The sequence below is a fragment of the Xyrauchen texanus genome, chromosome 8, assembly GCF_025860055.1.
Source record: "Xyrauchen texanus isolate HMW12.3.18 chromosome 8, RBS_HiC_50CHRs, whole genome shotgun sequence".
In the NCBI taxonomy this organism is placed as follows: domain Eukaryota; kingdom Metazoa; phylum Chordata; class Actinopteri; order Cypriniformes; family Catostomidae; genus Xyrauchen; species Xyrauchen texanus.
The window spans coordinates 42,325,281-42,350,540 of NC_068283.1; the positions used below are offsets into that span (position 1 = coordinate 42,325,281).

Consider the following 25,260-nt stretch of genomic DNA (forward strand, 5'->3'; position numbering starts at 1 on the left):
CACTTGATATGTATATCAAATATGTTGCAAGTATTCACTACTAGAGTCGATAATTCATGATGCCATGTGAGGATTTTGCCTGACAGGCGATTTAATAGACATGTTTGTCTTGAGACCCCTCACAGAGTTGTCATATGAATTTATTTTCAGTTTTCAACAGTCAGAATTTGGATGAATGATGCAGTAGACCTTAGTCACTCTAGCGCCATCTGGGTCATTCCTAGCATTCGGTGCCATTTGAGTCCCCATGACATTATTTTGTGTAAAAATGGGCTAATACTTGTTTCTAAATGCTCATCTTACATAGTTAGTCCCCCTCTACCATAGAACACAATAATATGTACCCAGGATTAATTAATTAAAAATAATTACTCTGATTTTGTCCCCAAGGAAGCTTGCAAAATATATATTTTGTTATTAATAAATTTTTAATGCTTAAAGTCTAAAATATTTTGTGTCCCTGAATTGGATGTCCCCCCTGGAAAGTCCCTCTGAACATGCCCCTTCTTGACTGTTCCTCTAATCACATGACTCTCTGGAAGTAGAATACTTTTTGGCAGCAAACTATCTCCAAGAAGCTGGGTGGACATTTGGCCTTTGCATATGTGAAGAATTTGGTCAAAATGATTAAAGAATAATATCCTGAGCTGGACCAATATATTTGTCTTGTAGTGTAAAAAGCCCTTCTTCAGATAAAATGATTAAATCACGGAAATATAAACTTTATTTTGATAGAAAGTTACCAAGCTGAAATGGCACAGAATATATTTTTATTAGGAATGAAAACGAGGCTGTGACAGTCTCTTCAATGGACTTTACTGCAGTTTAAAGTGTTTTAAATCATTCTGCAGACAAAACATTGATAAATTTGTGTCCAAGAACATTCAGTATACAAAGAACTCCAGACTACATGAGTTGTGGGAAAATCAGATGTGATCTAGGAGCTCTTCGTGATCGCTTGTTTTACCACTACTACACAAATACAGCTAGGAAATGGCTTTAAACGGCTTTATACAAACAACTTCAGCATTACGGCATATCACTGAGACACACCACGGGCTGATTAATTACACAATGGATGCTGTTTAAAATGGTGGAGGCCATTGCGGTTTCTATAGTGATCGACTCTTGTGCACCGGCTACCACGAAATAGGGAGAAATACCCCCGCTTGGACGCTATTTGTACAGCTGAGAACGCTCATCTTCAGAAAGCTGACAGCATCTCTGCTTGGAAGTGGCAACAGGTGATTGCACACGCTCCGTCTCTCTCTCTCTCTCTCTCTCTCTCTCTCTCTCTCTCTCTCTCTCACATACACACATACATCCTTGTTTATCCAATAACTTGTTAGAAACAGCACAAGCCGTGATACTATTTCTGAAGTGACATTTTTTAATTACTAACAAAGGCTTGGACTCATCATTCGGTTTGAACCAGCAACGGCAGATTCTGATTCGTCACGTAAGAAAGTAGTTCCATTCACAAATGCGTATTTATGACCGTACTCATTTTTGAAAATGTACTTGTTCATTGAGCTGTTGTATTTAAGCAATATCACACTCTCAGTCATGCTATATGACCCTAAATCAGCACTGCTGTAATTATCTATGGCCGAATCCCAGCAGTGCTGCTGTAGGGCCATATCGCACTCTTGCTCATTTGATATTGCTTAATTATACACTAGTGCCGTTGAAGAGATGGTAAGTCTATCTCTCACAGCCTCATTTTCATTCCCTTTAAAAATCAAAGATGGCACTAGTGTGAATGACTGTGAATAATTGAAATACTCACTTTAATTGACCAATCTGAATGACTGTGATACAATCTGGAGGGATAGCAATTTTGTCACCTGTTTCTTCTTTATATAGCAGTCTTATTTTGTACTCTATATTAGATGAACAGACACAGCTGGCGTGCCATGGACAACGAGGAGGGGGGCGTTGACAGAAAAATAATTCTGTATAAGGGGACAAATATGGAGGACTCTTTTCCACCCCAGAGAGCAGGATCTCCAGAACCCAGCTGTGTATCTATGAAGAGTAACAGCTCTATGATAAAACCTCCTGTCTTTAGTGATGAAACAGTGACCTCTAACCTTAGGTGAGTGTGATCATGTGATGCATATTCATGTTTAATGTTGGTGCATGTTTCCCTGGCTGATATGACAGTTATGTACTTTAAACTGACACCTATTGGATTGGATGCAGCATAACACCAAATTCAAAGTTTGAAATGTATAGTTGTACATATAGTTGAGAAATGTATAGTTGCAGACAGAGGTCCAAAAATGGGAGAGAGCTTCAAATTGGCAGCAAAGATATAGGGAGCCCCTTACCCAACTCTTTCCCTAACTGTCTGTGAAGGTGTCACCCCCTTTTGGAGTTGGCACAACACCCTTTTGAAGTAACCCCATCCCCTTTTGTAGAAACCACGGCCTATTTTGGAGATTCACCCCTTTTGTAGATCTCTGACCTGCAGCTATACCTACTTGCACTGATTGCGATGTTGATGCACATTTGTCAAAAATCCATCCACCCATCCATCTTCAACCGCTTATCCGAAGTAGGGTCGCGGGGGCAGCTGCCCCAGCAGGGGGCCCCAAACTTCCCTATCCCGAGCCACATTAACTAGCTCTGACTGGTCAAAAATTATCAAAAATGATATATCGAAATGAATTGTGTACTGTAGTATCCTACATCATGTGATGTCAATATGGCGCTTTGGTGAAATTGCTCCCAGCCCCATGTAGATGTACATAATTGTGCATCATTTTAAACATGTTAGTCATTTCTTTAAGTGCAAATATTTAGCAATTAGCCAACAATTTCAGTGCACTATGAATGTGGGAATCTGTTGACTGACTAACAAGTAATGCACAAAGTGTAGGCTTTATACACAAACTCAAAAACATGGACCCAAAATGTATGGAAATTAGATCATCTCATGTTGATGTCGGTTTACAATCTCCAGGTGCAGTTCTTTCCTAATCACGATAGGTTGAGGATCACATCCAGTAGTTTAATCCTGATTAAAGCAACCATCAGACTTAAGGCCCCATGTACCAATAATGCAGCAACCTTAATGGTTAGATTAGCTGAAGCTTTCAGACTAATGAGAATTTAGATATCTCAGGACTGTTCCAATTAATATACCACAATATAGCCTAGTTTTGAAGTTCTTGCGTGTTTGGCTTCCAGTGAATTAAAATTGTTTTGGAAAATCAAGATTGTAAAAACACGTACAGTACTGTGCAAAAGGCACTTGAGAAAAAACACGAGGAGTATTTGATGTGATCACAAATTCCCTAAAGTGCACTTGTGCACAGTTTTTGATGGCAGTCAGCAGGTAAGGCCTGGTGTACACAGTGTGAGTTCTGACACTCGGGAGGTCATGAGCCCCTGCACACGTGACCCCCTGAGTGTCCCCACGTTAACTGTGCCCCTGCACACTTTATCTGATAATCGGACAGATGCAGTGGTACACAACACGACTTTACGATCTGGAAATTCTGAAGCATTCGCATTCAATTTTGCACTATTTATCATTATAATACAGAACGCCAGAGGAGGACATTGCTTCAATGCCTTGTAGCTTGCGATTTAGAAATAAAACGAAGACTGGCATGGCCAGGGGCTACATTATCTGAAAACTCATCTGTTGATTTAAAAAAAAAAATTACAAAATATGGATCATTATTACAAATGCTGTCCGACATTTGACAGATTCAGAATTCGACGGGAGGCTGTGTGATTTCATGACTGCATACATCAGTCATCAGTGTGTTGATGCTGCCAGTTATTTAAAAAAGTATTATTCCTCTCACATGATGTGAACCGTGACCACACAAGCACTGTGGATTTTCACGCAATCTCCCGGGACTGTCAGCTTGAATTCTTGAGGTGAGTGCGGATGAACAAGCCGATTTGGCGATCTATCCGAAGTTGACCAATCAGGAGAACGTGTTACAACTCACACGATCAATGAAAACTGAGTGTTCATTAAGCTTTTACTCATTTGGAGAAAATGGTTGTGTAAAACTATGTTTTTCCCATATTATTCATGACCACATCACTGAGAAGGATTCTACTAAAATGCCATAGGGTTGCACTAGAATGCAGTCTTTATCACTCTGATGGACAGAGGTTTCACATTTTCATCATAGTCTATTTTTATTCATCAAACTTGCATTTGTTTCAGTTCTTGGGCTTCATTTGGGAGGTTATGTATGTAGCATCTGTTATAATTGGATATGCATGGATATGATGGATTTTTTAATCTCCCCAAGCGTGTGTCTGGTGAAACCAAGGACTTCTAGGTTGAAAGTTCTACCTGTTAATCAAACACTGCACTAAAACAAGATTTTTTTAAACTTTGCTCCATTCGGCTTTAAAGCGCTTATACATGGAGAAGACCTCACGGATCCTCTTCAGAATGTATGCTATCAACATTCAAGCGGTGACACAGATGAGAAGAACATGGCCTACATCAAAGATTAATAATACAGGTAGCCTACATTAACTCAGAATTCTGCACTAAACACCATGTTTGCGCTTGAGTTAAATCCAAGTAAAATTGGCAGGAACGGTGCATGAAATTTTCTTATTTCTAAATCGCAAGCTACAATGAATTTAAGCAATCTCTTCCTCTGGCTTTATGTCTTATAATGATAAATAGCTAAAAAAATTCTTGCTATTGCTTTGAAATTCGCTAGGTCATAAAGTCATGTCGTTTACCACTGCATCCTTACGATTATCAGATAAACTGACTCATACCGTCTGCAAGGGCTCACGACCTCCCAAATGTCAGAATTTGCACAGTGTACACCTGGCTAAAGTTGTTTCAACTATCTTGAAGAACTTGTTACAGGTTTTTTAAGGATTTATGCTGTCTCAGTTGCTTCTGTCTCATCATGTGGCTTGATTTTGAGATCAGGTCTTTATGAGGCCTAAACTATCTGTTACTATCTGTATTTAACAGCATACAATCTCACTGGATTATTACACTATGTTCAAAAGGAGTGTTTGGAAATTTAAAATTGATATTCCTACACACTAAATCAGAAGATACAAAATAACCGTAATTAGACAAATGTTTTGTTAAACATCTAACATGCCTAAGACATTTGCACAGTACTGTATGCTGCAAAAAGAAGCCTAATAATATATTAACACTTACAACAAAATGTTACCAGAGTGCAGACACTGAGAGCAGCATCTCCAGATCCAAGCTATGTGTCTATGAAGAGTAACAGTTCTATGATTAAACCTCCTGTCTTCAGTGATGAAACGGTGACCTCTGACATCTGGTAAGTGTGAATTTCTCTCTTTTTCTAACTTGTCTTAGCCCATTTGTCTGATATGTACGAATTTGCCATGCATTATCATAATTGTGACTTATCAAATGGTTTTGCAGAAATAAACCAATGAAATTTGGGTGTGGCACTGAACGACTAATTGACCTATGATGCTAAAAGCAGTTTCCAAACTTAAAGGAATATATAGACATAAGGACATTATGATGATGCATGTCAAATTGTGTTAAACTCTGCCCATTGTAGGCGCTAAAACTAAATATAATAACTGTATTGATTTGAGATGTCAATATTCCATCAATGTACTGTGCCACTTGATGTGGTTGATTTATAAAGTGAGTGGTCTATTTAACTTGATTTTAAAAAGCAGTATTCAGGGCAATTTTATTATTTTTTCCAAGGTTTTCAATCTTCCTTTTCTTATTGTCTCTAGGGAAGAGGAGACTGGAGACCAGCAGAATGATTCTCACCAGCGAGTAAATGATGTCCTTCAGAGAGTCAAAGACACTCACAAAACCAGTATGAAGAAGAAGTATGAGAGCCTATATGAGGGAATCAAACTACAAGAAAATCAAACCCTCCTGAACAGTATTTACACACAGCTGTACATCATAGAGGGAGAGAGTGAAGGGGTGAATCAAGAACATGAGGTTTTACAGATGGAGAAAACACCAAGGGCACAACCCTTACAAGACACTCAAATCCACTGTAATTGCATTTTTGATCCCTTACCTGAACCAGGGTGTAAGGAGGAGAGAAAAGGTAAAATAAAGACTGTTCTTACTAAAGGCATTGCTGGAATTGGGAAAACAGTCTCTGTGCAGAAGTTCATTCTGGACTGGGCTGAAGGAGAAGCCAATCAGGATGTAAATTTCATGTTTGTGCTTACATTTCGTGAGCTGAACTTGATTAAAGATGAGCAGTACTGTCTTCACAAACTTCTTATTGACTTTCATCCTGAACTTCAAGGTCTGGACTCAAATTTATTTGATGAGTATAAAGTTGTGTTCATCTTTGATGGTCTGGATGAAAGCAAAATTAAACTGCAGTTTTCAGACTGTGACAGAGTTTCTGATGTGACTGAGACTTCATCAGTGGGTGTGTTGTTGACAAACCTCTTCAAAGGAGAGCTGCTTCCCTCTTCTCTTATCTGGATCACCTCCAGACCAGCAGCGGCCAATCAGATCCCTTCTGAATACATCAACCGTCTGACAGAAATCCAGGGATTCACTGACCCTCAGAAGGAGGAATATTTCAGGAAGAGAATTAGTGATGAGCATCAAGCTAGCAGAATCATCTCACACATCAGAAGTGCAAGAAGCCTTCACATCATGTGCCACATACCAGTCTTCTGTTGGATCTCAGCCACTGTGCTTCAAAACATCCTGAAACTAGATGGCAATACAGAAATCCCTAAAACTCTGACTGAAATGTACATACACTTCCTTATTATTCAGACAAATATGAGAAATCAGAAGTATGATGAGACAGAAGAGAGAGATTCAAAGAAACTCCTGCAGTCAAACAAAGAAATTATTCTAAAACTGGCTGAACTTGCTTTCAATCAGCTGCTCAGAGGAAATATCATGTTCTATGAGGAGGACCTGAGAGAGAGCGGCATAGACATCAATGAGGCCTCAGTGTATTCTGGCATTTGCACTGAGATCTTTAAGGAGGAATCTGTGATTTATCAGAGAAAAGTCTACTGCTTCTTACATCTGACCTTTCAGGAGTTTCTTGCTGCCTTTTATGTCTTTTACTGCTATGTACATAATACTTCTGAGACCTTGAAAGTTTTCGATTTGCTTCATAATTTGCACAAAGGAGTACTGGATAAAGCCCTTAAGAATGAGAATGGACGGATGGATCTTTTCCTCCGATTCCTGCTGGGTATCTCACTGGAGACCAATCAGATACTCCTACAGGGTCTACTGACTCACACAGAGGACAGCTCGGAGAGCATTAAGGAAACTATAAAGTACATTAAAAACATAATCAAAAAGTGGAAAAACACTTTCTCCTCCGAAAGATCCATCAATCTGTTCCTCTGTCTGCTTGAAATGAATGATCAGACTCTGTATAGAGAGATTCAGGAGTTTCTGAAATCAGAGAAACACTCCGAGAATAAACTCTCTCCTGCACAGTGTTCTACAGTATCCTACATACTTCAGATATCAGATGAGGCGCTGGATGAGCTGGATCTTAAAAAATACAACACATCAGAGGAGGGTAGAAGGAGACTGTTACCAGCTGTGATGAACTGCAAAAAAGCTCTGTGAGTATTATTTTCAATTAAAATGATATTCATGTATAATGCTGTTAACTATTAATGTAATGAAACTGGATATATTCTCATCTTTGTTGGTTTTTGTCTTATTTACTAATGATGACCAAAAGGAGAGTGAACTGTTCTATCTATTCCTTTTTAGTGTATTTATACACAAACTATCAGGCCTTCGATTTATTAAAACCAACTCTATGAAAATTGTGTTTACCTTTCAGTCTTGCTGACTGCAATGTCACTGATCAGTCCTGTGAAATTGTGGCCTCTGCTCTAAAATCCTTAAACTCCCCCATGAGAGAGCTGGACCTGAGTAACAATGACCTGCAGGATTCAGGAGTGAAGCTGCTCTCAACTGGACTAAAGAGTTCAAACTGTAAACTGGAGATACTGAGGTATGTACAGTACAGAGTCTTCACAAACCTCTGAAAGACTTTAATCCTAAACTTCAAGAACTCTACTCAAAGATTTATGATGAATGTGGTGAGGTTGTGTTCAATTTTGATGGTCTCGATGATAGCAAACTTAAGAGTTGAAGAGTTCAAACTATAAACTGGAGATACTGAGTTATGTATGTATCTATTATTATAAGTAAAAGGTGAATTTTTGTGACTCAAACAGCACCAAATGAATGTGCAAAAATAATGACTGTTTTCAAACACGTTTCACAAATACTTTCCCCATCCTAAACTCAATGTGCCACTCAAACAAACAAATGATTTGAGCAATTTTTTGTGGCTTACGTTTCTCTCCAAATTAAACTGGGGTAGGAAAATGTATTTTAAAATTGAAAAATGTTTATAAATCAGCTTGAACATTCATTAAAGGTTTATCCTACTTTGTTCTGAATTCACATGCAGTACAATGAAATACAACCCCAATTCCGAAAAAGTTTGGACAGGATGAAAAATGCTAATAAAAACAAAAATGAGTGATTTGTAAATTATAATCAACCTTTGCTACTTTAACAGCACTACAACTACACATAATATGATGTTTTACCTTGTGAATTTTTTTTTTTTTTAAATATACAGTAATTTCAAGGCTGAATCCAGTAAAAGAGACCATATTACCCTAGTATTGATTTCCCTACTTTGGTTACCAATCCAATACAGAAGCCATTACAAAGTGTTGCTATATGTATTTCAGGCTCTCCATTGTCTAGCACCAGAGTACATCTCTGATTTAATAAGTTTGCATAAAACTTTAAGGTGTCTTCGTTCTGGTGATCAGCTGTGTCTGTCGGTCCCTCGACCTCACCTTAAAACTCAAGGTGATAGAGCTTTTGCGGTGGTGGTCCCTAGACTTTGGAATGAGCTTCCGTTGACCATGAAATCATCTCCATCTCTAGTGTCTTTCCAGGGAGCCTTAAAAACATATTTATTTTCCCTAGCTTTTAATTAATTGCATTATAAATTGCACCATGTCAATTTCTCTTATCCTGTCTTTGTTGATTTTAAATGCTTGTTGTATTCTTAAGCTGTATGTATGTGATTTTATTTTTTGTAACTGCATGTACAGCACTTTTTGAAAGTACTCTATAAATGAAATTTAGTTGAGTTGAGTTGAGCCGTGCACTTGTAATCCGGGTAGTATGTGGTTTGAAGTTGTCCTGCTGGAAAATGCCGGGATATTCCTGGAACAGATGGTGCTGGATGGCAGTTTATGTTGCTTCAAATCTTTTTGCATTAATGGTGCCCTCACAGATGTGCAAGTTACCCAAGCCATGGGCACTGACACACCCCTGGCCCATGCAGATATAGACTTTCAGATCTGACACTGATAACAGCTTGGATGGCAATTTTCCTCTTTTGCCCATAGAACATGATGGATGTATTTTTTTAAAACGATTTGCAATGTGGACTATTATTATTATTAATGTGTTTTGAAGATTGATGGCTTTTGTGAGATTCACCCATTTAGAATTATTTATTGAAAAGTTTTTGTTTAATTGATACAAGAAAAAAACACCCTAAATCTTGTTTCTCTATAGACCATCTTTTCTAATGAACATGGTCTAATAACTGTTGTGTTGCTGTCTGTCTTTATAGATTATCTGGCTGTATGGTGACAGAGGAAGGCTGTTCTTATCTGGCTTCAGCTCTGAGATCAAACCCTTTACATCTGATAGAGCTGGATCTGAGCTACAATCATCCAGGTGACTCTGGAGTGAAGCTGCTCTCTGCTCTAAAGGAGGATCCACTCTATAAACTGGAGATACTCAAGTATGTTGCATAGCTGTTGTAAGAGCCATTATGCTCACTTAATGTCTATTGTAGTTTCACTGGTGAACACTGGGTGGAGTATGGGTTTCATTTGGTATAAAGGTAGCCAATGAGTAAGAGACACCAGGTGTAATGAATGAGGGAAGCAAACAATTTTTGAGCGTGTCAAGAACAAAAGAGGACATACTAACTGGTGATGGCAATCTGTTTGAGCATCCGAGCTGAAACCCAATAAAGAGTGTAAATGCAGTACTTGACTGAAGTGCGTTTGTTTTGGAGCCACGCGTCAGATATCCCTACAAACACCTCTGAGTGACAAGATGGTTATTCGTCGCTACATTTGTCAAAAATTGCTTCTTTGTGGATTATCACGCATCGCTTTGGAACTTTTTTGAACTTTCTACTGATTCCGATGTGGTTTTGGATTAATTGGACGTATGATTCAAGGACCAGTTGTGACGAAGCGAGCTAATGGATTCAAGGTATGTGTAGCGCTACCTATGAAGGACTCTTGTGTGTACACCTTTAATAGCGTAAATCCAATGCATTGGTTGCTTAAGTTATAGTTACAAGGGAAATGAACTTAACACTTGGTGAAAATGAGTGTGAATAATGGTGTTGAAGATTTTACGGTTGCTGGTAAACAAACAGAGACAAGTGTGCTGGTTGAAAAGATTGAGATGGAGTCTGTGAAAGAAAAACGGTGTATCAAACTTACTCCAAAGGCATTACTAGAAAAATTGGAAGCATTGCAGAAAACAAGAAAGACTAAAGTCAATAAAGCAAACAACTTGATGGCTATTATAAAAGATTTTATGCTTAACCGAGAGTATGAAAAGGAAGTGCAATGTTCCTTTGGGAAATTCATAAGACTGTGTGATGAAGCAAGAGAAATGCACAATTCTGTGATGGTTATTTTGCCCAATGCCGAAAAGGAAAATCAACAAACATGGTTCAATGGAAAGATGTTAATTTACAATGGGTTTAGAGATGATGTTCAAAAATGGTTGAGTACTGGAAGTCAACTTTCATGTTCCAGTGTCGATGGCAATGCTTGTCAAGATGACATTCAACCAAATGATAGTGTTTCAAACATTTCCTCACGAGGGTCAAGTAAACCATCCAGTAGAAAAAGTTCTAGCAGTGTGCATACTGGAAGATCTTCTGCTTCTGCAGCACGAATTATAGCAGAGGCAGAAAAAGCTGCATTAATTGCACGTGCAACTGCTTTAAAGGAGAAACATGCCTTGGAGGTACAACAGGAACAACTGAGGCAAAGACAAGAGCAAATGGATATTGATGCAGAAATCGCTGCTGCTACTGCTAAAATTGCGGTTTTAAACTATTCTGACAATCAGCATCCTAAAACCCTTTCTGATGGTATGAATGCATATTATTATAAGGGAACTAAAATGAGTGGCAAAGAAGTTACTCTTAACCCTTATGTTGAGGAATATATGCCAAAGAATTATTCTCAGCAAGCAAGATCAAGGAATGTGATTCAGCAAACTCACAGCGCACTGCAATCTGATCCTCATTCTGTTTCACAAATGCAAACTTCAAGTGTAATACAGAACAGCAATGGAACATCAACTTCAAACATCTGCAGTATTATGCAAAGGCAAAATGAGATTACTGCTCTTCTTGTACAACAACAACAAGCCAGCACACTGCCTCAAAGAGATATTCATGTGTTTGATGGTAATCCTTTGCAATATAGAACTTTCATCAGAGCTTTTGAACATGGAATAGAGGACAAAACCAGCAATAATTGAGATCGTTTGTACTTTCTGGAACAACATACACAAGGTCAACCTAAGGAACTTGTGCGCAGTTGCCAGCACATGGATGCACAAAGAGGATATGTGCAAGCTAAAGCATTGTTAAAGGAACATTTTGGCAATGAGTTTAAAATAGCTGCTGCATATATGGAGAAAGTACTTGGATGGCCTTCAGTAAAATCAGAGGATGTAAGTTCATTGCAGAGTTATGCTCTCCTTTTGCGTGGATGCTGTAATTCAATGGAAGAAATTGAGTATATGAAGGAGCTGGAGATGCCAAGTAATTTGAAAACAGTCATCATGAAACTGCCTTATAAATTAAGGGAAACTTGGAGAACTGTTGCTTGTGAACTATTGGAAAAGCACACTCGAAGAGCACAGTTCAGGGATATTGTAACATTTGTTGAACGTCAAGTCAAAATGTCATCTGATCCATTTTTTGGTGATATCCAGAATACTCAAACTGTGCAGCAGAAACCTCAACCTAGGAATCCAATTAGAAACAGTTTTGCAACAACGGTTGTTACTAACAACAAATCAAGTCAGTGTTGTGTGTCTGATTTCAGATCAAATTCCCAAGTTGTATGTTTGTACTGCAAACGTGATCACTTATTGGAGCACTGTACACAAATGCAAAACAAGATGCACAATGAAAAGCTGAACTTTCTAAAGGAGAAAGGTATTTGCTTTGGCTGTCTTCCTGTTGGACACATGAGCAGAGACTGCGATAAGCGCTTGACTTGCACAGTATGTGGCCAAAGGCATCCCAGCATTCTGCATATTCAACAAAAAGAGAGAGTGTACACTCAAGGACAGAATCTTCCATCACTAAGTAATGCCTGTGACCAAAGTGCTCTTCAAGCGTATGGTCAAACAGGGGCCGGTGATGGAGAATGTGCATTATCAATTGTACCAGTTCAAGTCAAATCCTGTAAAGGACAAAAGGTAATTCAAACATATGCATTCCTTGATCCTGGTAGTTCTGCTACATTTTGTTCAGAACACTTAATGCATCGTTTGAAATTAAAAGGAATGAAGACTAATATTCTTTTGAAACAATGGGCAATCAAAGATCTGTTAGTAGTTCTATTTTGACTGGATTGGAAGTGTCTAGCCTTTATGATGACATTTTTTACAGCCTTCCGGAAGTCTTCACTCAGGAGAAAATGCCTGTGTCCAAAGATTACATTGTCACTGAAGGGGATTTGCATAGATGGCCGTACCTGAAAGGTGTTAAGATCCCTCAAATTCCTGCTGATGTGGATTTGTTAATTGGAGCAAATGCTTCCAAGGTAATAGAGCCCTGGGAGGTTAAAAACAGTGATGGAGAAGGACCCTATGCAGTTAGAACCCTACTGGGATGGGTTGTGAATGGACCTCTCCAAGGAAGAAAGGACACTGGAAACACAAGTGAATGTCCGGATATTACTGTTAATAGGATTTCTGTTGACAAGTTGGAGGAGATGCTCAATAAACAGTATAACCACGACTTTAATGAGATCGCTTCTGAAAACAAAGAAAGGTCAAGAGAAGATCATGCATTTATGGAAAAGGTAAATGGGTCAATTAAGCTTCAGGATGGACACTACAAATTGAATCTTCCATTCAAAATGGAAAATCCCATGTTGCCAAATAACCTTTGTGTGGCTAAACAGCGAATTATGGGATTAAAGAGGAAATTGGACAGAAATAAGATGTTTCATCAGGAATATAATACTTTCTTGGATGAGGTCATCAATCAAGGTTATGCTGAAAGAGTACCACTGCATCAGTTGAAACAGGACAAAGGGAAGGTTTGGTATATCCCTCACCACGGGGTCTATCACCCCAAGAAAGGAACGTTAAGAGTGGTATTTGACTGTGGAGCTGCTTTCAAAGGTACATCAGCTAATGATCAATTGCTGCAGGGCCCTTATCTGACAAATTCACTTTTGGGAGTTCTTGTGAGGTTTCGACAAGAGCCTATTGCATTTATGGCTGATGTGAAAGCAATGTTTCATCAGGTCAAAGTTGCCACAGATGATACAAATTTTCTCCGTTTCTTGTGGTGGCCAGATGGTGACTTGAAGCAAGAACCTGTAGAATACAGGATGAACGTGCATTTGTTTGGAGCTGTGTCATCCCCAAGTTGTGCTTGTTTTGCACTACGTAGGACAGCAGAAGACAATAAGTCCAACTTTCCAGAAAAGGTCATTGACACAATTCATGCAAACTTCTACATGGACGATTGTCTGAAATTGTAACTTCAGAGGAAGAGGCCATTTTGATGATCAAGGATCTCACAGCTGTGTGTTTAACTGGAGGTTTCCAATTGACCAAATGGGTCAGTAATAGCCGTGCTGTGCTACAAACCGTACCTGAAGAACACAGAGCCCATGGCATAAAAATTATGGATCTGGACCAGGATCAACTACCAGTGGAAAGAGCTCTTGGTTTGTTGTGGTGTGTTGAATCTGATACTTTCAAGTTTAAAATGACCATCAAAGACAATCCTTGCACCAGACGTGGTGTTTTGTCGATTGTATGCTCTGTGTATGATCCTTTAGGATTCTTGGCACCATTCACTCTTACAGCAAAATGTCTTCTGCAAGAACTGTGTAGGACAAGATATGGATGGGATGATCCGCTACCCTCAAATCTTCAAAGACAATGCTCTTTTTGGTTAAAGGAGCTTGAGAGGATTGCAGACTTTAAGGTGGATAGATGTTTAAAGCCCACAGGATTGGACCAACTTACCAACATTCAGTTGCATCATTTCTCTGATGCAAGTACACTTGGATATGGTACTGTAACATATCTTAGGATGGAGACAAACAAGGATGTCCATGTTCGTTTCCTACTTGGTAAATCAAGAGTAGCACCATTGAAGCATGTGACAATTCCACGTCTTGAATTGACAGCCGCTGTACTTGCTGCTCGAGTGGACAAGATGTTGAGAGCAGAGCTACAGTTTCCATTGGTGGAATCAGTATTTTGGACAGATAGTACATCTGTGCTAAAATACATAAAGAATGAGGACAAACGCTTTCTGACCATTGTGGCCAACAGGATCTCTTTTATAAGAGAAGTTACAAGACCGTCACAGTGGAGGTACATATCTACATCTCAAAATCCTGCCGACTGTTGTTCAAGAGGTATGAAAGCAGACCAGCTGTTATCAAGTGAAGAATGGATCAGTGGACCACCCTATCTGTGGAAACCACAGGAAGAGTGGCAAGTACAAATAGTTGATTCTACTCTTAAGGTCAATGATCCTGAGGTAAAGAGGAACATGAGTGTGAACACCATTGGTGTAAATGAAGTGTCGAGTGCAACAAACGCCACTCATAGACTGATTGTACACTTCTCAGACTGGATGAAGCTGAAAGTTGCTGTTGCCTGGTTTTTGAAGCTAAAGAAAGTTCTTAGGCAACGGAGTCAAAGGCTGAAAAGAAATCAAAACCTCTTTAGATTACTTGGGTGTATTGCCGTCTTCCAAGAAAATAGAGAATGAGCTTCAAAAGCTAACATTCTCAATCGACTACAAGGAACTTAACTTTGGAGGACCTGACTGAAGCGGAAACCGCTATTGTTGCATTTAGTCAACAGCAACAGTTTGGAAAGGAAATTGCTGCCTTATCAGCTTCATCTGTTTTAAGGGTAAAACAGGACAGCAAGTTGTATAAGTTGGATCCTGTCTTTCAAGATGGGCTAATAAGAGTTGGAGGACGACTGAGGAATGCTGCTATGCCTGAGGAAAGGAAGCATCCTATCATTCTTTATAAAGATCAGCACTGTGTCACACTCATTTTGCGGCATATTCATCAACAACTGGGTCATAGCGGAAGAAATCATATGCTTTCCAAGCTGAGAAAGAAATATTGGATCATTAAAGGTAATGCAGCTGTTAGGAAAATCATATCTAGTTGTGGCCATTGTAGACGTCATGGAGTTAAAGTTGGTGAGAAGAAGATGGCAGACTTGCCAAAAGAGAGACTCATTCCCGACCTTCCTCCATTTACAAACGTAGGAGTGGATTATTTTGGTCCTGTAGAGGTCAAAAGAGGACGCTCCATGGTGAAGCGTTATGGGGTCATCTTTACTTGCATGGCAAGTAGAGCAATTCATCTGAAAGTCACCTATTCCTTGGACACTGATGCATGCATTAATTCTCTACGCAGATTTATCTGCAGACGAGGACAAGTTGTTCAAATAAGATCAGATAATGGTACCAACTTTATTGGAGCAGAAAGAGAGTTAAGAGAAGCACTTAATTCATGGAATAAGAGCCAGATTCAAAAGGCAATGCTTCAGGAAGGTGTTCAGTGGAGTTTCAATCCTCCAGGAGGCTCACATTATGGAGGAGTGTGGGAGCGTATGATCAAAATGGTCAAGAAAATTTTGAGTTCCATCTTACAACAACAAACTCTGGATGATGAGGGATTTCATACTGTGTTATGTGAAATTGAGGCCATTTTAAATGATCGTCCAATAACAAAGCTGTCAGATGATCCTAATGACCTAGAGCCACTTACTCCAAATCACCTTCTTCAAATGAAAGGCAAACCAGTTCTACCACCTGGACTCTTTGGCCAATCAGAGTTATACAGCAAGAGGAGATGGAAACAGGTCCAATATATGTGCGACTTATTCTGGAGAAGATGGACAAATGAATATTTGCCTTTGCTTCAAGAGCGACAGAAATGGAACACTGAAAGGAGGAGCTTTGTTCCTGGTGATATTGTAGTCATTGTGGACTCTACAGCCCCATGTGGATCCTGGTTGATGGGACGAGTCTTGGAAGTTTTTCCTGATAAAAATGGACTTGTACGTTCTGTGCGAGTACAAACTAAAACCAGTGTACTTGAGAGACCTGTGACCAAGCTGATGACCAAGCAGTATGACAGCCTGGAAAGGTAAAGACTGATTGCAAATACTATATGTTCTAACAAACAGAAGATTGTTTAAATACAATATTATCCAGTGTCGCTTTGGACTTTAATGGCTCTTTGCATAAATATTGTATTGAATTGTAATGTCTACCTGTCATGTACAATTAGGGGCCGGTGTGTAAGAGCCATTATGCTCACATAATGTCTATTGTAGTTTCACTGGTGAACACTGGGTGGAGTATGAGTTTCATTTGGTATAAAGGTAGCCAATGAGTAAGAGACACCAGGTGTAATGAATGAGGGAAGCAAACAATTTTTGACCGTGTCAAGAACAAAAGAGGACATACTAACTGGTGATGGCAATCTGTTTGAGCATCCGAGCTGAAACCCAATAAAGAGTGTAAATGCAGTACTTGACTGAAGTGCGTTTGTTTTGGAGCCACGCGTCAGATATCCCTACAAACACCTCTGAGTGACAAGATGGTTATTCGTCGCTACAGCTGTGATTGTATGTTTTTGTGCAAACTAAAGTATGTGCTGTACAAAATAATACAAAATAACTTTTGCTTTATTAATTTTGATAGATTAAACGAGAGGTTGTCATGATTAAAACTATGTCATGAGTAGGGATGCACCGATACCACTTTTTAATTGAAAATAATCGAAATGCCAGCCAATTATTTACCAAAATTAGTAGATGGGTGAGGCGAGGACTAACCAATGCTTCTGTCAGAAAGTCCATCCCGGAACGGAAAACAGGCAGCGGTTTCTGACGGACTAATATCATAGTTGCTACTTCCAGCAGACTGATACGATATCTAGTTCCAGATGCGCTCTCCCATATATCGTTCAATGTTGTGCGTTCATGCAACAAATGTGAGTAATTATGTGGATATTGTTTAGTCAACACTTTGTATTTGTTATTGTGAATGTCAGATGTTTAGCAAATGACGAACGAGATATGCAAATGACTATCGCGGCGCGATCGCGGAGAGACGCTAATCATATGATCATGTTATTATATGTTGCGTCATGCTGTTTATTTGAAGTTTATCTTGTTATGTTTATTTGTTATCTGACAGTTTGGGTATTCATTTGTGATGACTATTTAGCCAGTTATTGATACCTTGTGAGGTAATTTGTGTACAGAGATGTTGTATTCATACTGCATTCCTTTATTTATATATTCTACAGACCACAACACAACGTGATGACGTTTTATAATTCTCCCTACCATCTTGAGATTGTAACTGGATGTCACTTACTGCCTGACAAGTATTATTAAAGAGAAGTTTGATGAAGATATACCTCTTCCGTGCCTGATTCTCTTACCGGAATCACTGTCCATAATTGTCCGCCTACCGAACTGTAAATTCACAAAGGTTGCCAGAGGTGACACAGCCGCCCCCAATTATCAGTCAGGATAATTGTATCCCGACAGATAGCCGTTTGAGTTCTCTCGCCCCAGAGTACGACAAGATTACTGGTCTTATCAGAGTGGGTGGACGCCTTCGTCGTGTTGAAACCCTGCCTTCTGATATCATTCACCCGATCGTCCTAGATCCTCAACATCAGGTCACAAAGCTACTCATCCAAGACATAGATCAGCAACTCCATCATCCAGGTGCAGAGCGAGTGCTAGCAGAGCTACGTCGTAGATACTGGGTGCTTAGAGGTCGTGAAGCTGTGCGCAAACACCAGCATTCCTGTCAGAATTGCCAGTTTTGGCGTGCCAAGCCACAGAACCCACAGATGGCCGACCTTCCACCCTGTAGGCTACGCCTGTTTAAGCCACCATTTTACTTCACTGGCGTAGACTGCTTTGGGCCCTTTCAGGTAAAGATAGGCCGACGCCAGGAAAAGAGATGGGGAATTTTATATAAGTGCTTGACAACCAGATGTTTACATCTCGATCTCCTTGAACACCTGGACACTGACGCCTTCCTCCTTTCTTTGTGACACTTTATAGCACGTAGAGGAAAGCCTTTTGAGATTCTATGTGACAATGGCACTAACTTTACTGGAGGCGATCACGAGTTAAAGGACTCCTTTCATCAAATGGCTCCTGAGCTGCAGGAACAACTGGCTAAACAGCAGATCCAGTTTCGCTATAACCCACCGAGTGCCCCTCAATTTGGCGGGACGTGGGAGCGAGAGGTGAAATCAATTAAGGCTGCCTTACGAGTCATTCTACGTGAACAATCTGTGCCTGAATCTGTTCTGCAAACATTGCTAGTGGAAGTTGAGGGTATACTCAATTCCAAGCCCCTTGGCTATGTCTCATCGGACATTGCAGACCTTGATCCTGTGACTCCTAACCTGTTACTCATGGGATGTCATGATGCTTCATTACCACAAGTCCTTTATGACTCCGACGAACTCTTGGGGAAACGCAGGTGGAGACACAGTCAGATACTGGCCGACCAGTTCTGGACCGCTTTCATTCGCTGCTACTTACCAGAACTACAGGGTAGACAGAAATGGAGATCAGACGGCAAAGAGATGGCAGTGGGACAAGTGGTACTCCTAATTGACCATCAACTCCCACGAGTGTTATGGCCTGTGGGTACCGTGACAGAAACCTACGCAGGGGCTGACGGGAGAATCCGGACAGCCAAAGTTCAAGTCAAAGGCAAGCTGTACACACGCCCTGTCGTGAAACTGATTCCACTTCCTCCAATGAGGGATAGTGATACAGACCCTCCAGATGGCCTTTCTTAAGGAATACAATTATCCTGACTGATAATTGGGGGCGGCTGTGTCAGAAAGTCCGTCCCGGAACGGAAAACAGGCAGCGGTTTCTGACGGACTAATATCATAGTTGCTACTTCCAGCAGACTGATACGATATCTAGTTCCAGATGCGCTCTCCCATATATCGTTCCATGTTGTGCGTTCATGCAACAAATGTGAGTAATTATGTGGATATTGTTTAGTCAACACTTTGTATTTGTTATTGTGAATGTCAGATGTTTAGCAAATGACGAACGAGATATGCAAATGACTATCGCGGCGTGATCGCGGAGAGACGCTAATCATATGATCATGTTGTTATTATATGTTGCGTCATGCTATTTGAAGTTTATCTTGTTATGTTTATTTGTTATCTGACAGTTTTGGTATTCATTTGTGATGACTATTTAGCCAGTTATTGATACCTTGTGAGGTAATTTGTGTACAGAGATGTTGTATTCATACTGCATTCCTTTATTTATATATTCTACAGACCACAACACAACGTGATGACGTTTTATAATTCTCCCTACCATCTTGAGATTGTAACTGGATGTCACTTACTGCCTGACAAGTATTATTAAAGAGAAGTTTGATGAAGATATACCTCTTCCGTGCCAGATTCTCTTACCGGAATCACTGTCCATAATTGTCCGCCTACCGAACTGTAAATTCACAAAGGTTGCCAGAGGTGCTACTCTGCAATAGCTTCGACAACAATAAATAAGTAATTTAAGACAACCAAAAGTGGTTTGATAATTAATTTGTTTATAACTAATCACTGGACTGGAGAATGGCATTGCTGACAAGGTGGAGAGAACATTAACATTAGCTGTTTGGAAATTGCTAACCTTTACTCTTATTATGGTGTTTTGAATATAAAAAAGTTACCTATGAGTTTGTGCAGATCCGTTGAGTGTTTTTTTCCAGGGTTGTGGGGCATTCTGTATGTTCCAGTCAGATAATAATCATGCGCACCCCAAAGAGATTTTGTTTCTATGTGAATTTACAAGTTTATCAATCATTAAAGCTAAACTTATATGAATATGCTGACTGAGTTTTTGCTTTTGCTCGGCCGTTCTCTTCCTTCAGAAGATCAAGCACTAGGAGTGAATGCACGCACACAGGAACAGTTTTATAGTTTTCTGTTTTATTATTTTTTTTACTGTAAAGTTTCCCAAACTCCATTCCATCTCTATTCTGACAAAATTAACTTCTGTCCAAGATTCCTAATTTTATGACGAAGGTACGTAAAAAAAAAAGAGCATTATAAAATATATATACATCTGAAATATAAATGTGATATTCATGAGAGGGCACATTTTGATATATAATACAATGTGCTCACGTGAGGACACATGGATATATATTATTAGACAATGCCATTCTAAAATTACCTTTAAAAATATTGTATTTATTTTATTTGAGTTCTATGCCTTTTTCTCTCTCCCTTAAATTAATTTGAAAATAAAATAATAAATATTGTCTGTAGTGGTGAAGCATACAGTCTCTGCCTGACTTAGTAAGGCAGTGTTTTATGTTACTGCTGAACAAACACATTTGACCTGTAATATTTTAATTAGTATTTTAATTAATTTCAGATGGCAAAGGCTTTGAAGAAGGTAACGGTGTGGGAAATCATCTATCGGCCTGTTTCCTACTTTAGTTATCAGTATTGTCAAAATCCACTATCAGTCGACCTCTAGGACACATAATCCCGGAAAATACATGTTGTAAAAATGAACTTGCTTCTGTGTTTGCCTCGCATTTTCTGCTAGTTCCACTGGCTTTCACAGAAGAGTTATGTTGGCATAAATGAAACAACATGTTTTATGTAGTTATGCCCGTGGCACACAACAATGTTTGTTCATATTCAGCAAGCTGCTATGCCTTAATCTACCTACTGGTTGCCGTCGTGGTTGACAGGGAAACCAAAATTATCCCAAACCCCTGATCTAAAGCATGCCGGGCCCCAGGGGGATCTTTGAGCGCAGGCTTAACTGTCATCTTTCTACTCTGCTATCTATACTACCTGGCCAGCATATAATGTTTGTCACTCTGCTCTGCTTTACTGAGGACAGTGTAGGTGGTGCTCTCAGTGTTTTAAACACTTCTCATGAAGTCATTTGTTTATTTTTTCATTTATTTTTGTATCGACGATACAGTTGAAGTCAGAAGTTTACATAAACTTAGGCTGAAGTCATTAAAACTCATTTTTTAACCACTCCACAGATTTCATATTAGCAAACTATAGTTTTGGCAAGTCATTTAGGACATCTACTTTGTGCATGACACGAGTAATTTTTCCAAAAATTGTTTACAGACAGATTGTTTCAGTTTTAATTGCCTATATCACAATTCCAGTGGGTCAGAAGTTTACATGCACTAAGTTAACTGTGCCTTTAAGCAGCTTGGAAAATTCCAGAAAATGATGTCAAGCCTTTAGACAATTGGCCAATTAGCTTCTGATAGGAGGTGTACTGAATTGGATGTGTACCTGTGGATGTATTTTAAGGCCTACCTTTAAACTCTGTGCCCCTTTGCTTAACATCATGGGCAAATCAAAAGAAATCAGCTAAGACCTTAGAAAAAAGATTGTGGACTTCCACAAGTCTGGTTCATCCTTGGGAGCAATTTCCAAACGCCTGAATGTAACACGTTCATCTGTACAAACAGTATAAACACCATGGGACCATGCAGCCATCATACACCTCAGGAAGGAGACGCATTCTGTCTCCTAGAGATGAACATATTTTGGTGCTAAAAGTGCATATCAATCCCAGAACAACAGCAAAGATTCTTGTGAAGATGCTGGAGGAAACATGTAGACAAGTATCTATATCCACAGTAAAACGAATCCTATATCAACACAACCTGAAAGGCTGTTCAGCAAGGAAGAACCTACTGCTCCAAAACCACCATAAAAATGCACAGTTTGCAAGTGCACATGGGGACAAAGATCTTACTTTTTTGGAGAAATGCCCTCTGGTCTGATGAAACAAAAATGTAACTGCTTGGCCATAATGACCATCATAATGTTTGGAGGAAAAAGAGTGAAGCATGAGGATGACAGCATCATGTTGTGGGGGTCCTTTGCTGCAGGAGAGACTGGTGCACCTCACAAAATAGATGGCATTATGAGGAAGGAAAATTATGTGGATAAATTGATCTCAAGACATCAGCCATGAAGTTAAAGCTCGGTCACAAATGGGTCTTCCAAAAGGTCAATGACCCCAAGCATACCTCAGAATTGTTTAAGGACAACAAAGTAAAGGTATTGGAGTGGCCATCACAAACCCTGACCTCAATCCGATAGAACATTTGTGGGCAGAACTGAAAAATTGTGTTCGAGTAAGGAAGCCTACAAACCTGACTCGGTTACACCAGTTCTGTCTGGAGGAATGGGCCAAAATTCCAGAATGGGCCAAAAATTCCTAAAACATTTGACCCAAGCTAAACAATTTAAAGACAATACTACCAAATACTAACTGGGAATGTGATGAAAGATATAAAAGCTGAAATAAATCATTCTCTCTACTATTATCCTGACATTTCACATTCTTAAAATAAAGTATTGATCCTAACTGACCTAAGACAGGGAATGTTTTCTACAATTGAATGTCAGGAATTGTGAAAAACTGAGTTTAAATGTATCTGGCATATGTAAACATCTGACTTCAACTGTATTGTATGTGCATTCCGAATCAATAACGTCATATCAAACAATACGATACAATTCGATCCCGTAGGTTCTGTAATGATTGTAAAACACTGGACATTTTTAGACAAAAATCAAAGCAATCGATTTCATAAATGTAATGGTGCGTGCTTGTGTTTTTTCCAGTTTGGATCATGGTGAACATTTCAGAATCCGACCAGGACTCCAAAAATGTAGGTCCTTTTTTGCTCTATACACACACATTTATTACATGGCTCTCTGCATAACTTGTATTTGATTGGTTATTAACTGCATTCAGCTGTCAAATATTTCTGTGTAATGATGATTTTTTGTGGCAACCAGTTTCCTATGTAGCTGTGCTCTTGTTCTGTAACTTGTATCACTCCACAGTCTTTCAAATAAGCCTATAAAATAATTTGTTTCCATTTATTTATTTGGTAGGTGTCATATAATAATTAGGAAAATGTACTGTCAGCCAGTCATTATCGCAAAATATACCCCTTCCGTGTGATACAAGACCGTTTGGCTTCTTGTTTGGGTTTATTTTGCGATTATGACCAACTGACTGCACACTATCCCTAACATAGTTGTCATAGAAAATCTGATCTCTCTTCTAATGTATAGATGCCTGTGATCTCACACTGGATCCAAACACAGCAAACAATCATCTCTCTCTGTCTGAGGGGAACAAAAAGGTGACGCGTGTGGAAGAGGAGCTGCCTTATCCCGATCACCCAGAGAGATTTGACTGCTTTGAACAAGTTCTCTGTAGGGAGAGAATGTCTGGACGCTTTTACTGGGAGGCTGAATGGAATGAGAGGGGCGCTGGTTTATCAGTTACATATAAAGGAATCAGGCGAACAGGAAGTGACTGTAGGTTTGGCCTCAATGAAATGTCCTGGAGTCTCATCTGCTTTGATAACAAATACTCTACCTGGCACAGTAATAAGAGAACAAATATAACCACCCCTTCGCCCTCTTCTAACAGAGTAGGTGTGTATTTGGATTGGACAGCGGGCATGCTATCCTTCTACAGTGTCTCTGACTCACACATGCTCATTCACTTAGACACTTTCCACACCACATTCTCTGAGCCCCTCTATGCTGGATTTAGGCTTTATCCTGACACTTCACTTTTTCTATGTCAGACTGAAGAGCATAACGATGGCAAAACATAACAGAGATGGCAAAATGACCAAAAAAGCCAATTTTCTCACTGTTACATCCTTAAATGTGATTAATGTATTTATTGTATTTATTAATATTAATGTACTCTATTTATTAGTCTTATATGCTGTATGTTTGCTATTTGTGTCAGTGTGTATCTGGGTGTGTTGTTTGTTTTCTTGTCTTCTGTTCCCATTCTGACCAGTTGGCTGTCTTCTCCACATTTGCTCCATCAGATGCTTGTGTCTTATATAACCTTGTCAATGTATTCATGATATACATTTTATTTCTTAGACTTTGCTCAACTGAAAATGCTCACTGAATACTTATTTCAATTTTCTCCCCCTATGGGAGTCTATGGCAGCCATTTTAAAGGGGATAGTTCACCCAAAAATAAAAATGTTCTTTGCCATCCCAGATGTGTATGACATTCTTTCTTCTGAAGAACATAAATTAAGATTTTTAGAAGAATATCTCAGCTCTGTTGGTCCTCACAATTCAAGTAAATTGTCACAAGAATTCACAAGGTCCAAAAATTACATAAAGATGGCAATAAAAAATCCCTAAGCAGTGTTTTATAAATTATACATTTTTCATACTTAAGTAAAAAATACCTTCATGAAAATTGACTCAAGTAAAAGTTAAAGTAGTCATTAGAAAAATACTTAAGTAAATTTCAATTCAGTTACTTTAATACTTGAGTACCAATAAATTGCATAAATGACAGAACAGCTAATTAGTTACCCATGGCAACTTATTTGATTGGTGGTGCTCATCATTTACTCACTCTCATGCCATCTCAGATGTGTATGACCCAAGGTGTGGAGTTTTTCACTAAGATCAAGAACATACTGAATTGCTTTTTTACTGTTTGAAGGTCCCTCCTCTAAAGCTTCCCGCAGGATGTCAAGCAAACCACGTAGTCGACTCTCATACAGCAGCTTAAATGGGAAAAATCCTGTGGAGGATTGAAGGACCTCTCGAACTACAAATAACAGGGGATCAAGCCACTTGTCCCAATTCCTAGCGCCTTCACGAACGAACTTGCGAATCATGTTTTTCAGGGTTTTATTAAATCGTTCCACCAGACCATCTGTCTGTGGGTGGTAAACACTGGTGCGAATCGATTTAATACCCAGTAATTTCTTATAGTTCGTGAAGTGTCCGTGACATGAACGTAGTGCCCTGATCTGTGAGGATTTCATTTGGAATCCC

At 39.3% G+C, this 25,260-nt stretch overlaps 1 protein-coding gene across 2 annotated transcripts; it reads left to right on the forward strand.

Moving 5' to 3' along the window:
• Nucleotides 1-24,456, forward strand: LOC127647213 (NLR family CARD domain-containing protein 3-like). Of its 2 annotated transcripts, XM_052131341.1 has the most exons (8): nt 1-1,244; nt 1,893-2,098; nt 5,190-5,303; nt 5,743-7,584; nt 7,812-7,985; nt 9,642-9,815; nt 23,044-23,090; nt 23,503-24,456. In XM_052131341.1, exons 2-8 carry the CDS (start codon nt 1,893-1,895, stop codon nt 24,054-24,056), a joined length of 3,111 nt encoding a protein of 1,036 aa, XP_051987301.1. In that variant the 5' UTR covers nt 1-1,244; the 3' UTR covers nt 24,057-24,456. The 2 variants fall into 2 exon arrangements, with proteins under 2 accessions (XP_051987301.1, XP_051987302.1); XM_052131342.1 differs by lacking the exon at nt 1-1,244 and having other exon boundaries at nt 1,255-2,098.
• Nucleotides 24,457-25,260: the final 804 nt, after the last annotated feature.

Bases quoted from the DNA above. Each gene is read 5' to 3' on its own strand.
- LOC127647213 (XM_052131341.1), top strand. From the start codon at position 1,893: ATGAACAGACACAGCTGGCGTGCCATGGACAACGAGGAGGGGGGCGTT. The intron at 7,986-9,641 runs GTATGTACAGTA...CTGTCTTTATAG, and splicing joins TGTAAACTGGAGATACTGAG to ATTATCTGGCTGTATGGTGA. The intron at 23,091-23,502 runs GTAGGTCCTTTT...TCTAATGTATAG, and splicing joins CCGACCAGGACTCCAAAAAT to ATGCCTGTGATCTCACACTG.